The sequence below is a fragment of the Bradysia coprophila genome, chromosome II (genome assembly GCF_014529535.1).
Source record: "Bradysia coprophila strain Holo2 chromosome II, BU_Bcop_v1, whole genome shotgun sequence".
In the NCBI taxonomy this organism is placed as follows: Eukaryota; Metazoa; Arthropoda; class Insecta; order Diptera; family Sciaridae; genus Bradysia; species Bradysia coprophila.
The window spans coordinates 3,929,779-3,942,631 of record NC_050735.1 but is presented as its reverse complement, the minus strand read 5'-3'; the positions used below and the strand labels follow the sequence as shown (position 1 = coordinate 3,942,631).

Sequence of the window (12,853 nt, the reverse complement as noted above, 5' to 3'; positions counted from 1 at the left end):
ACTCTGTCGTGATTGTGTGTCATTCGTAAAATGTGTGAATATGAATGAACCATTCTTCTTGTACTTCACTAACAAAGACACCACCAATGGTTGACTCACTCACCCACTGTCGAAAAATTGTTTTTTCCACGAACGAGACCATGAGATCTGCTAAGTCAGCGGGGGAAACAAATTTTTATTTTCCATGAAATTAATATGAAAAGAATGGTCTGCAAAAGTTTTCTCCGCGGGACAGTAGGACGAATTTTCGAAATGAAGGACAAAAGAGGAAAGTAGTAGGACCCAGAGCGAGCGCTGATAATGGCAGTACACTGACAAAAAATTTCCGAAACGACAATAGCTGCGACAGCTGTTGCTCCCCATACAAAAAACACAGCTGCGGCAGATAATGTTCAGACAAAGTTACCTGTAACAGCTGAATTTTTCGAAACTTTTTTGTCAGTGTAGATACTAGACACCAAAATTTTTCGATCTTTACAATATCTACCCTTAAAACGCGGCTTACTTTTTACGAAATATTTTTACATGAAATACTTACACTTTCACACTTTAAAAAGCACAGATCGGTAACTGTGTTTTACGAGATAAGAGTCAAATCTGAATTTTTAATAGATTTTATGAGAATTGTCTGAAAACAGTTAAACCTTATCACAAAAAGAGTAAAAAGAACTCAACAACACTTGACAAGCGCAAATATTTGAAAAGATGAATGATCCGCACGAGAAAGACGTTGATATAACAAATGGCCGCTCTCATTATACCAACTGTCAAATGTGTCAAATCGGCAGCAAAATTATTGAAAACCAAAACAAACATTTGCATCAGTCCATTCTGAAATTCAATTTCAGTTACAATGATGGACATAAACGAGGATATATTATCGATTTGTGAATCAACAGTCAGTATACTTTCGTAGCATAACAAAACTTTCACAACAAAACCGTTTTTTCGTACAATAATTCGAAATATAAAACCCAAACAGAGACATAACCTCACATTATTTTCAGCTCATTTTCGATCTAAATTAACAGACAAGTTTTCCTTTGATTACAAACAAACGCTAACGTAACTTTCTTATTACAGTCGTCCCTATCAGAAGGATGTCGACTGCCAGTGCGTATGTATGGGACGGATGACTGGCCACTTGCTGAAATAATTAGTATTCGCGATGTAAACGGCCAAGGAATGTTCTATGTACATTATGTGGATTTCAACAAACGACTCGACGGATGGGTGACAGAAGATTTTCTCGATACGCGAAAGGTGCAATTTCCTCGTAAAGATGGCACAACAACGGGACAAAATACTGGCGTCACAACACCCAAAAAACATGTACTGAACATGTCATCAGCTACAATACCAATCCAATCCCGGCCGACCAGTCCGATATCGAGTAGCGAGCAATTGGTTAATGGAAGCGCAGTTCTGGCAGCTGCATTGCAAAAGAAAAACAATCGAAAACGAAAAGTATTGCAAACGATTCCCCTGTGTTCGGTCGAACCAAATTTACTAACTTTGCATTTTCCCACTTTTGACCTCTACTGTTCCGGAAATACCGAAGGTGGTGACCAGCAATGAAAATGAGGACTCGGAAGAAACAACGCCAACGACACCGAGACAATCTGGCAGTATGGTTACGCATCAGGACGATGTTGTTACTAGGATGAAAAACATTGAAATGATTGAATTGGGACGACATCGAATAAAGCCATGGTATTTTGCTCCCTATCCGCAAGTGAGTTGATTCTTAGCGTTTTTTTTTTGTTTGCTTATGATAGTGGGAGCAGCGGTAGACTAGACAGTCTCTCCTTAAATGCAAAACGGTCTTCGAGATAAATCAGAGTTTTTAGGAGACTTCTTCCATAGTTCCATAGAAGCCGGAACCCAAATCAAAGATCCTTTGTTCCCTACTCCTTGACCGTACTACTGTATTATGGAAATTTCCTGTTTTCGATACGAAGTCGTTGAGACACTTTCCATGATGGTAGATCCTTATCTTGGAGTTCGATACCCGAAGGTGCGAAACCTTAGATTGGTATAGAGCGGACAATCCCTAAGAATAAGGTGTCAAGCCACAAGAACAGAAAGAGTCGATGGACTGATCTATTCAGTGGATATTCTTCGAGGTGGTACAGAAACCAGACATGACTTCCATTAAGTCCGGTGACAAATATCCATTCCACAATATTGTCGAACGTTACTCACAGGTCTCTTGGCTCCTGCAAATAGTATCTTTGATAATTCCTTCAATTGCTGTTCTCATGAAATTGTACTGTTATTGTCCCGACCAATTTCCAATGATTTATTTCGGCGACAAATTTGTAGGAAACGCAATGACCCATCTGTGTGTTATTAGAGAATGTTATATCTGAACGAAATCCATTAAAACAGAAACGCAAAGATCTGTTTGCGCCTTTATTGTAATTTGAGAAAGGAATCGTTTCGTACAGGCTAAATTCATTGCTAAAAGTGAACACTAATTTTCTAACGAAGCTGCCTTTTCCACCCTGATCTAGAAGTGAAAAATTACATGTGGGAGAGACTCGAGCATATTGTTGTTTGTTAGCGATTGGCTTTTGAAATTGAAGTATTTCAAACGGAAAACGTAGTTCAAGGTATGCTTTACATACAGAAATTGCAAAATTCTCACATACCGCCCGGATCAGCCAGCCTGATTCAGCCCCAAATCAGGTCATGTAAATCTAACTCAATCAACTTGTAGAGAACTTAACTGAAGGGCTGACGAGGAAGTATGATTCATGGCAGGGGAGAGTGACTTCCAATTTTATCATGGCTGTGTTACAGCAGTGAACTCATTTAAATATAATATCCCTAAACAGGTCAACTTCAAGTTGAACTGTTGAGTTGAACTTGAAGCTGACCAGTTTGTACTCTAAACTTCTCGACTACTTTCAACCACATGAGTTTTACATAACGGAAAACCACTCACATCCTCTATAAACCATGTCGGTCTTCAGTCTTTCACCGAGTTCTTTCCAAGGAGATTAAGTCACCGAATTAGTTTTGCATGACCTGACCATAACATGTTTCGATCCTTGTCTCAAAGAATTTTTCTCGAAAAATGGTGCAGCACAAAGTGCAGAAAAAAAATTAACACCTGATCGTCCTTGGATCAATAATGTCCATTTACCCATCATCTACCTAAGTTAATTCGTCTTCTACCGAAATATTTACCATTGCAGGAACTGTGCAACGAACCATGCATTTATATCTGCGAGTTTTGTTTGAAGTATCGCAACAGTCGAAAGTGCTTAGAACGCCATTTAACCAAATGCAATTTACGACATCCGCCCGGCAATGAAATTTATCGAAAGGCAACGATTTCATTTTTCGAAATCGATGGCCGCAAAAACAAGTGCTACGCACAGAATCTCTGCCTATTAGCCAAGCTATTTTTGGACCACAAAACACTGTACTATGACACGGATCCGTTCCTATTCTACGTAATGACCGAATTCGATGCTCATGGATTCCATATTGTCGGCTATTTTTCGAAAGAAAAAGAGAGTACGGAAGACTACAATGTTGCGTGCATATTAACCATGCCGCCGTATCAACGGAAGGGATACGGGAAATTATTAATTGAATTTAGTAAGTTGAACAGGATTGAGGTTCATTAAAAGCTTCTCTTTAAACATCCACTGATTGTCGTCTAGGCTACGAACTATCGAAATTCGAGGGTAAAACTGGTTCGCCCGAGAAGCCACTATCGGATTTGGGACTGTTGTCGTACCGGTCGTATTGGGCTCAAACAATTTTAGAAATTTTAATTGATCAAAAACCTGTTGGAGACAATGAACGACCACAGTTGACGATCAAGTAAGACACGATCGCGATATTTATCAAAAAATTATTTTCCTGAAATTCTCTCCATAAAATCGCAAATTTTCCTTCCAGTGAAATATGTGAACTAACTAGCATCAAGAAGGAAGACGTTATATCCACGCTGCAGAATTTAAATCTAATCAATTATTACAAGGGTCAATACATCGTCTGTATTAATCGGGAAATCATTGATCAGCACAAGAAGGCTATGGAAAAGCGAAAAATTCGTATCGATTCCAACTGTTTACACTGGACACCCAAAGACTGGTCGAAGCGTTCAAAGTGGTGAACAGTAACCGCATTTTGTATGTTTGTATCAATATTTTCAGTGTCCAGTCAATAAACAGTCTTAAGTGTCACGAAATGCGTTATTCCTACCTCGTACGGATCGTGTACCTTCGACCTGGAAAATATCAAATTCGAGGGGGGAACTCAAGAGAGTTGCATGCAGATCCAAGTAGAACTGCAAATGAGTTGCACGCAGAAAATTGGTTGTGAAAGAGTAAGACAGGGACTATTCTTCGGAAATTTTTAATTTCTCTTGTTGATGTCATTGCAAATGCTATTAATAACCTTGCCAAGTGTATCGAAGTCGGTCAAGTCATTGTAAATTTGAGATGATATCCTGATCCACCACTTCCCTCCATGTTTGTGAGCGGGAACAAAAGTTTGGGGAAAATGAACGAGCATCGTGTCAATCCAAAATTGTGTGCTTAGCATGGCATTATCAGGATTGCTAAGTGGCAAGCGTACGTCAACAAGGTTTGCGATCTGATCGTCGTCTTGAAGGACTTCCGTTCCGAGAACATTAGCAATGTAACGTCCGCCATCAATTGCTAATTGGTGAGTGTATGACATAATGGCTTGTTCACCGCCGATATCTTCACGAAACTTTAGAGCTGCCGGTACAGTCATGTATGAACTATAGTCCATTGTCCCTACAAAAAATTTTGACTTAGAATTGCAGCGTAAATGTGAACACGAATTCTCTCACCGGTCCAGAAAAATTCGTGCTGAAAATTAGACGGTTGAACGTAACCCGAATTGATATGAGCTGGATGAATGGTTCCTTGATGCTTTTTGTCAACGTACATCATAGCACAACCCCTAGCAGCGTACAACCATTTGTGACAATTTGTTATGTAATAGTCGGGAGCCAGGGCCGTTATGTCAACGGGAATCTGACCAATGGCATGGGCGCCATCTACGAGTACAGTTATATTGCGTGCCTTCAACAAAGGAATAAGTCTTTCAATTGGAACAACCACTCCTGGCTCAGACGATATATGATCAATTAAAGCTATCCGAATGGGATGTGCAGAGTCATGATTGACGTCGAGAAATTCTTCGAAGTTTTTCACGATTTGATCATTTGAAATTGGATACGTTACGTTAAATATCAATCTGCTCACAGCTCCCTTACTGTAATCGCAGATGTACTTAATCAGACTTCCCATCGAATTGTAAATTGTATTGAAATGTAAGATTCGTTCGCCAAACTCGAAGACCATATTGCGGAAAATTGCATTCATTGCACTGGTTGTATTGATGGTCATAACGATGTCGTCCGCCGATGCATTAACAAATTTTCCTAGCAATGCTCGCACTTTGGCCAGTTCCACTGGAGCATCACGTCTCATCCACAAGTCTGGATTGGCTTCCGCACGCCTTTGGGAACTGTGTAGAGCTGCAAGTGTAGCTTTCGGAGATGCTCCTATATGGGATGTCATTATACTTATACGTAACACAACTAAACTGATAAAAATCGGATACCATATGAGCCATGGTTAAGCAGTGTGAAGTCCTGTTTCATAAGAAATTCGTTTCGCATAGTCCGACCGAACGCTGGATACATTGGTTTATCTTTGTTGAATCAATAAAAATTAAATTTAGTTTCATTACTAGTTGACTTGACATCGAATGATTTTTTATACTGAATACAGATCTGGACTGGCTAGTCAAAAGCCCTTCGGGCGTTAAACGACAAAAATATGTAAAAGGTCCTTCGTTCATACAAAAAATCAAATACCATACAGGCAGCGAATGATGCGTCCGTAACCCTTATTGACTGCATAGCCGCAGTGCAAAGGGTAAAATGTTTGCATAAAATATGCATCTGAGAAATTGCGCATAGCTTACATGAAAAAACAACAACACGCAAAGCCTTAGAGCAGCCGCCTCAGACTAGATACCCAATTTATTTTTTAGTACTGCTTGGTCCTCAACTACAACAAAAAATCAGAGGAAGTTTATTCGATTTATTTACAAAAAAAAAACCAAATAGGGCCTAATCGGCCCAAATGGGCCCAAAAAGACCCAAATTTACATTTTTGTTAGAACTTACTCGGTTTGTGCAAAAAGGGTCGAGTAACTCATGATCCACTCATTCGATTTTTTGTTCTGAATTCATTTTCATTTACATTTTTGACATAGGTATATGAAAAATCTTAAAACACTTAGACTTCCCTAACTTCGGAAGGGCCGACCCCAATATGCAATCACCGAACTTTAACCCATAATTTAAACACGATTTTCAGTGGAAAAATTTCACTTTGCAAAAGCTTTGCTACCTATGCTTAGAACTCCGTGGGTTCAAAAGGCATTACAGTTGTAATAGCTACCAGTACTTCGTATGGGGTTAAAAAAAACGTAAAAAAGGAGTATCGTCTCACTCAAAAAATATCCATCATTCTTATACACCTTTTCATTGTTTAAATGGAGTTAGGTACTACAGCGGAGATTATTTGAATGAAATGTTCAAATGTATTAAACGGTTTGTATTAGTAGTGGTCTGCACAATCTTGTTATGTTTCTTTAGCAAATGTTTGAATGAAAAAATCTGGTAAAATGTTGTATTAATTAGTACCTTTTGATTCCATTGGTGAGTTACAGAATAAGAATGAAGAAATAAAACCTTTATTGGAAATTGCAATACCGACGATTGAAATACTTCTTAAAGCTTTCCTGTTTCGTTTCGTTCCAATTTGGGTATATCTTAACACTTGTTGGCAACGTCGACAACTGATCACAAAAAGTACAATCGATTCTGACGTCCATTCATGCACATTTTTATCTATGAAAAACCTTGTTGACAAACGCGGTTTAAATTCAAAAAAAAAAAAAAACTTGCCCGAAACCAAGTTTGCAAATCTAATCGTCAAATAGTTGCTTGAGAAAAAACAGTGGGTAGGTAAGGTATTTTATCTGTCTAGAACGATAATCTCGAGCTTATCCCTCTAGGGAGTTTTTGTTTATCTCGATATATCTGTTCTCGACAGATAATAGTAGATTATTCACCTCTGTCCACATATTTATTTAGACACTTGGGGAGTTGTTGCATGAGCCGAAGGCGAATGTTATAATCCCAAGTGTCTAAATAAACATTTGGACAGAGGTGAATACGCTATTTTATCTACCGACGGCGAAATAATAGCACTTTTTCACTGCTATTATTTCACCTAGGTAGATAAAATATGATATGCACCTATTGCCAGACTGTTATTTTGACGTGTAGGCATTATGACCCACGCCTTCGGCTAGAGCAATAATGTCCTACACGTCAAAATACCAATCTTGGCAACAGGTGCATAATATATATAATGTCACTAGCATTAACATTGAACTAATGGCATTACCTCCAACTGTATTCACATACTCGTGAACTATCGCAAAGTCAAATGGCCAAAATTAGATTTTTTTTTTGGCGATTCGTCACATTTAAGCGTTTCTACACACTCTTGGCGATTTTTCTTGACAGAATGTTTTGTTGATTTGTAAAATCACCAAGATCGCCAAAGTGTGAAGAAATGCCATAAAGACAAATTTTCAATTATTTATATTTCTTGGAGTTTCTTCACACTCTGAAAATGTTTTACAGTGTTTTCGAGTACCACTCATGCTTGAAGTGCGTTGATCGCATACATGAATTTCTTGCTAACAAAGTTGAGTTAAGTGTAGTACTCTGTTTGGCTGTCGAAAATGATCACTTTTGCTTAAAGTGCGTTAATGTGTTCTAAATTATGTGTGACGGTTGACACGCGCAGCATTTGCTACAGTGACTAATTTAAATTTATATAATTGTAGCAACTCAACCCGCAACATAGTTCTTTAGTAAATGAGTTTTTTTTTCGATGATAATTATCGTAAAATACAATTGCCTTTCCTCAAATACTATCTAGCGTTTCTGATAGGAAATTATGGTACGATTAGCAACACGTTGCAACTAATTGCAATAAAAATAGAAATGTTTTGATATTTCCATTTTTCTGTCTAAGTCTAAGTCCTAAGTACTAAGTACTACTAATAAGGCGGTGTCGATTTGCATTTCTTCAATTGGATACTCTGACGGGTCCGCTCATATGTATACAAATTATAAGAGGTAAAATACGTTGTAACGTCGTAACATTTTAACAGCGAGCTAATGAGCATTTTCGCCAAAACTTTAAATAAATGAATAACGCCAAAATTAGTAAAAATCAGCATTTTGGAGGAATGTCTGGGAATGCTTGGAATTATTTCTAATTTCTCCCCATATAATAGTATGGCATACTCAAAAAGTTCCTATTTTCAGACCTTTTGACTGCAATAACCGAGGGGTGACTCACTTCTAGATTAAATGGTATTAAATGGATTTAATGGATTAAATGGATTAAATGGATTAAATGGAATAAAAATTGGATTAAATGGATTAAATGGGTTTAATGGATTAAATGGAAGTGCGTCACCTCTCGGCAATAACTCAAACATTTAGACTTACTTTCGCTTCGCTCGTATCGGAAATCTCACATCTACTGCGCAAAAGAACTCCCTTTAACTACCTAGTTATGAAAATAGATATTGATTCAAAAAAGTTTTAGGAGATTCATTACGTTTTCCTAAATGAAAATAAATTAGTCAGAGCTGAAGTGTTTATTTCTGGCATTGTTAACGACAAAACAGATGAACATAACACATTGTATATTTGATAAAAATCTTTGATCTGAACTAACGATGTGAGATGTAAAAATAACGAACTGGCTTGGTGTCAGTTGCGCCTAAAAGTTCATTGTGAAACCTACCCAACGCTAAAATAGAAATAAATTTTTCCCGAAAGATCGTAGAAATTCAACGTATATTTGCAAACAAATGTCTCGCTTAATATTACTGTCCGTCGTAGCATTGTCTTCAGTGACAATACACGCTCTAACAAACAACCTGATGGTATTACTAGACTTGAACACTGTTGTCCCGTACTTGTTTAAAGTATAGTCAATATTGTTGATAGGATCTCCTGTACGTCGATCACATCGAATGTAAATTCAACAAGAACTTATGCAAAAATACGATTTGCTCGACAAAATTCCACAATCGTACTGCCAAATTGGTGACATTAAATTGCTTTACAGTGGTTCCCTTCGAGTCGATCAAAATTCAGTCATCTTTGCATTACCATTTTACTGGAGGATATCGTCAATTCGCTATCAACATTAGAAGCGATTGGTGTAAGTTTATGGATGGTACCGATAAATCGATACTTTTGGATGTCTTTTTGAAATACATCGATGGATATGCCAATTTTAATAGAAAATGCCCATTAAACGGCAATTATTCAGTGGAAAATTTGCCCATGAATGCTCAACTGTTCGGTGGTCAATTTCTTCCTGCTGGAAATTATTACTACCAGACTATAATTAATGTGAATGGCGATCATGGTATTACGTGGAGAGCATACTTTAACATTCCCGCTGGTCGGACTATTCTGGACGATGCGATGGGAAGATAAAAGCTATGCAATTTTGGAAAAATTTCTACGATAATTGAGACACGTTTGAAGAGTATATTTTTTATTGAGAAGTTGGATTGTAACATAAATAAAAATAAAGAAAAAAAACTTGGGGGAGTAGCCACTTTGTAATATTGAATTTTGAAAGTATTATAAAATCACGAAATTTACGAGTTCATTTTTTCAGCCGTTTGTACCAAAGTTATGAAAGAACCTTGGTTTGTGCTTCACTCAATAATAGTTATTTCTGTAACGGCACTGCGAAAAAAACTTTTTCATCCGTCATTTGACTGACGTTCGAGTGGTCTTTTTCCTCTGTTTTTCTATATTTTCCTTACTTTATTCACTCGTGACGAAATGGATTTTCATATATATTTTCCTGCACTCCTTTTGAACCATTTACAGTAAATAAAAAGAGTACAACAAATTTCAAACCCGCGTTTTATCAGGAGTACCATTAAACTCAAAAAGAGAAAATTAAATTCTTCCAGAGTTGTTGAACTGTTAAGCACATAAGTATACTGACTACACTTCACTAGATACAAAACTGTGAGATGCATTCGATTTTAACCGACTCTTGAAGGGTGCTTTAGCTTTGAGGGCTTTGAGAGTGAAGGTTGAAAGCATTCATTCATTTTCGGTAAGCAATTATAGTCGTTGTCTAACCGGCCATTTAGGGACTAATTAAAATGGTTGTTTCTGTGCCTAGTCTTTTAGTGAGAGCAACGCACTCCAATAACAGGCACAAGAAGAGATTTTTTAACGGTCATTCCGCCTCTTATTTCTGTCTGTCCACTGCGTTGCCTATACCAATAAGGGCTCGAAACAGATCGTTCTGAATCTGGAAAAAGGCGATCTGAAAATTTCAGATTCAGATCTAGATCTCTGGCGGCTTGATCTGATCTGATCTGAAATCTGAAAATTGGAAGCAGATTTGATCTGATCTGAAAACTGAAAATGTGAATCTGGAAATTTTCGGATCAATCTGAAATCTGAAAATCAGTATGACTAAACAAATGCTAATTTATTAGAAATTCTTGTACTGCTGGGCTCCGCGAGTGCAGGGGAACTAATAAAATCAAAAATATTTCTATAATAGTAGCATTTTGTTTCGTCTTACTAAATTATTTATTAAAGGAAAATGCGCAAAAAAAGACTGCTCACAATAATGACGCAGACAGTAAAAAAGCGATCTTTTCTAAAATTAAATTTACAATAAATAAAAATCATCTATCCTGCTTTTCCCTAATGTGCCCAAAATACAGGCAGCGTTTCCACGTTGGATAGCGATTGAAATTCGTTGCAAAAGATAGTCCTTTGATCTAACCTCACCAGTTGCCTTTTTCATTAATGATCCCAATTTGTCCACAAATTTCTTCGTTTCAGGACCCATGCAACCTAATGTCTCGAAAGCAAGCGGAGTGAATAAATAATTTTGCTTTAATTTCATATAATGATTATGTTTATGCCTCTCCGCTCTGTCAGCAATTGACCGTGCTTTCTTTGATGAATCGGTAATATAGGATGCAGCCATTGTATCTCTCACAGTTACATCCCACAACAATGATCTACCATGACTCCATGGTATCAAAGTCACTCCATCAGGTCTTTTACCATCATCTCGTGAGATACCAGGTGGCTGTATTATGTTAGGAATACCTGCACTAGAAAAACCATGAGAGAAAATCATATTCATACTGTCATGTCTAGCGAATTTTCCTTCTGCACATTTAGCACATGATAGACCATGTAAACCATCCTTTGCAACAATCTCACCACAAACACATTTATGTTCTTCGCATAATTGAGAACCTAGTCGAAGACCAACAGCAATTCTAGAGGTGTTATTATCCAGTAACAATCCCAATTGACTCGATGGAACCACCTGCAGCCACTTTGAAGATTCTTTAGTCGATGACGCAAGTAGTCTGGCACGAGTCTTAAGATCACCAGATTCGAACATCTCATTAAATTGATGCTTGATCTTAGGTAGGTCCCAATTTCTTTGTTCTTTTCTCAATACCTCATTTTCTGGAATAAATTCAATTGGAATTTCAGAAATAAATTTTAAAATTTCTTCATCAATAATTTCTAGACCAAACTTCTGAAGTATCATGTTAGATAAATTTGATGAAGAATAAATAGAAGACAAATACGCTGGTACTGCTAGCTCCTCAACTCTTCGAACACCCAAACCCCCAAATGACAACGGAAAAGAAGCCTGATCCCACGATGAACCTTCTACTCTAGTATTCGTAATAGCTTCTAATGTTGATCGAAAAATTTCGTCAACAGCCTTAAGACTATCCGACAACAAATAAGCTTCAGAAGCACGCAACAAATAACTGAATCTACAACTACTCAAAGACTTCCTGAACACACACAAAGCAGGATGAACATCCATCAATCTCAACCTGTCACACATCAACTTAATCTCTTGCATCTTTGACGAAAACATCCTTTTTAGACCAGACTCAAATATCGGGGCACCTAACATCTCTAAAGACGACTCATCAACCTTTTTAATACCCGGCAACAAGGCCGATATCTCAGCATACATACAAGCCTCTTCATCAGGAGTCGCATTAATGAAGAAAACCTCACACTTACTAGAATTCAACCGTAGCCCTGAAACCTCATAAAACGACAAAACATTCTGAATATCAACTAGAATTGTTGATAATTCATCACCAATACAACCATCATCTAAATACCAACCATTAAACCTAGACAAAAGAGAATGAGTCATCTTCATAATTCCTATACAGAAACCCGGCGGACCTAATGGATCTCCTTGTTGGAATCCTCTCTGCGACAAAAAAGGGTCGTCAAGAAAATAAAGATTCGAATGAAGCCTATACGCTTGCTGCAACAAAGGCAGCAACTCAGGACAAATGTCCTCCACTTCACCTAACATAAACTTCCTGAAAAGCATGTTAAAAGCATTCTCAAAATCAAACTTGACTAAAGCCATCGGCTTACCATGCCTAGCCTTACAAAACCTACGTACCGAATGAACCAAAGCCTCAGCACCTCCTTTTACACCGAAACCAAACTGAACGGGTTTCAACTTCTCTACTAACACATCTCTAACCTTAAAATTCGAAATCTTTCCCGCCATGCGCCTCCAAACAAGGCCAACTGCTATCGGCCGCACATCGCTCTCTCCCTTATTAAGAGCAGTTAAAGAAGCACCAAAAAAAACTTTTGACACATCATTCTGCACTTTACCTGACCGAACAACAT

The 12,853-nt window shown here is 37.7% G+C and overlaps 3 protein-coding genes across 4 annotated transcripts; 2 read left to right on the top strand and 1 right to left on the bottom strand.

Moving 5' to 3' along the window:
• Nucleotides 1–756: 756 nt before the first annotated feature.
• LOC119067409 (histone acetyltransferase Tip60) lies at nucleotides 757–4,210 on the top strand. The gene is given in 6 exon segments (XM_037170359.1): nucleotides 757–898; nucleotides 1,084–1,557; nucleotides 1,559–1,735; nucleotides 3,204–3,612; nucleotides 3,678–3,840; nucleotides 3,919–4,210. Coding segments are annotated over 6 exon segments (1,485 nt in total). The 5' UTR covers nucleotides 757–853; the 3' UTR covers nucleotides 4,136–4,210.
• A 153-nt stretch (nucleotides 4,211–4,363) lies between these two features.
• LOC119067397 (hercynylcysteine sulfoxide lyase-like) lies at nucleotides 4,364–6,989 on the bottom strand. Of its 2 annotated transcripts, XM_037170348.1 has the most exons (5): nucleotides 6,931–6,967; nucleotides 6,713–6,867; nucleotides 5,620–5,709; nucleotides 4,841–5,560; nucleotides 4,364–4,784 (listed from the first exon to the last, which is right to left on the bottom strand). In XM_037170348.1, exons 2-5 carry the CDS (start codon nucleotides 6,723–6,725, stop codon nucleotides 4,378–4,380), a joined length of 1,230 nt encoding a protein of 409 aa, XP_037026243.1. In that variant the 5' UTR covers nucleotides 6,726–6,867; nucleotides 6,931–6,967; the 3' UTR covers nucleotides 4,364–4,377. The 2 variants fall into 2 exon arrangements, with proteins under 2 accessions (XP_037026243.1, XP_037026235.1); XM_037170340.1 differs by having other exon boundaries at nucleotides 6,713–6,989.
• A 1,885-nt stretch (nucleotides 6,990–8,874) lies between these two features.
• LOC119067394 lies at nucleotides 8,875–9,713 on the top strand. Its single transcript, XM_037170326.1, has 2 exons — nucleotides 8,875–9,045; nucleotides 9,110–9,713. The coding sequence occupies exons 1-2, from the start codon at nucleotides 8,971–8,973 to the stop codon at nucleotides 9,605–9,607; spliced, it is 573 nt and encodes a 190-aa protein (XP_037026221.1). The 5' UTR covers nucleotides 8,875–8,970; the 3' UTR covers nucleotides 9,608–9,713.
• Nucleotides 9,714–12,853: the final 3,140 nt, after the last annotated feature.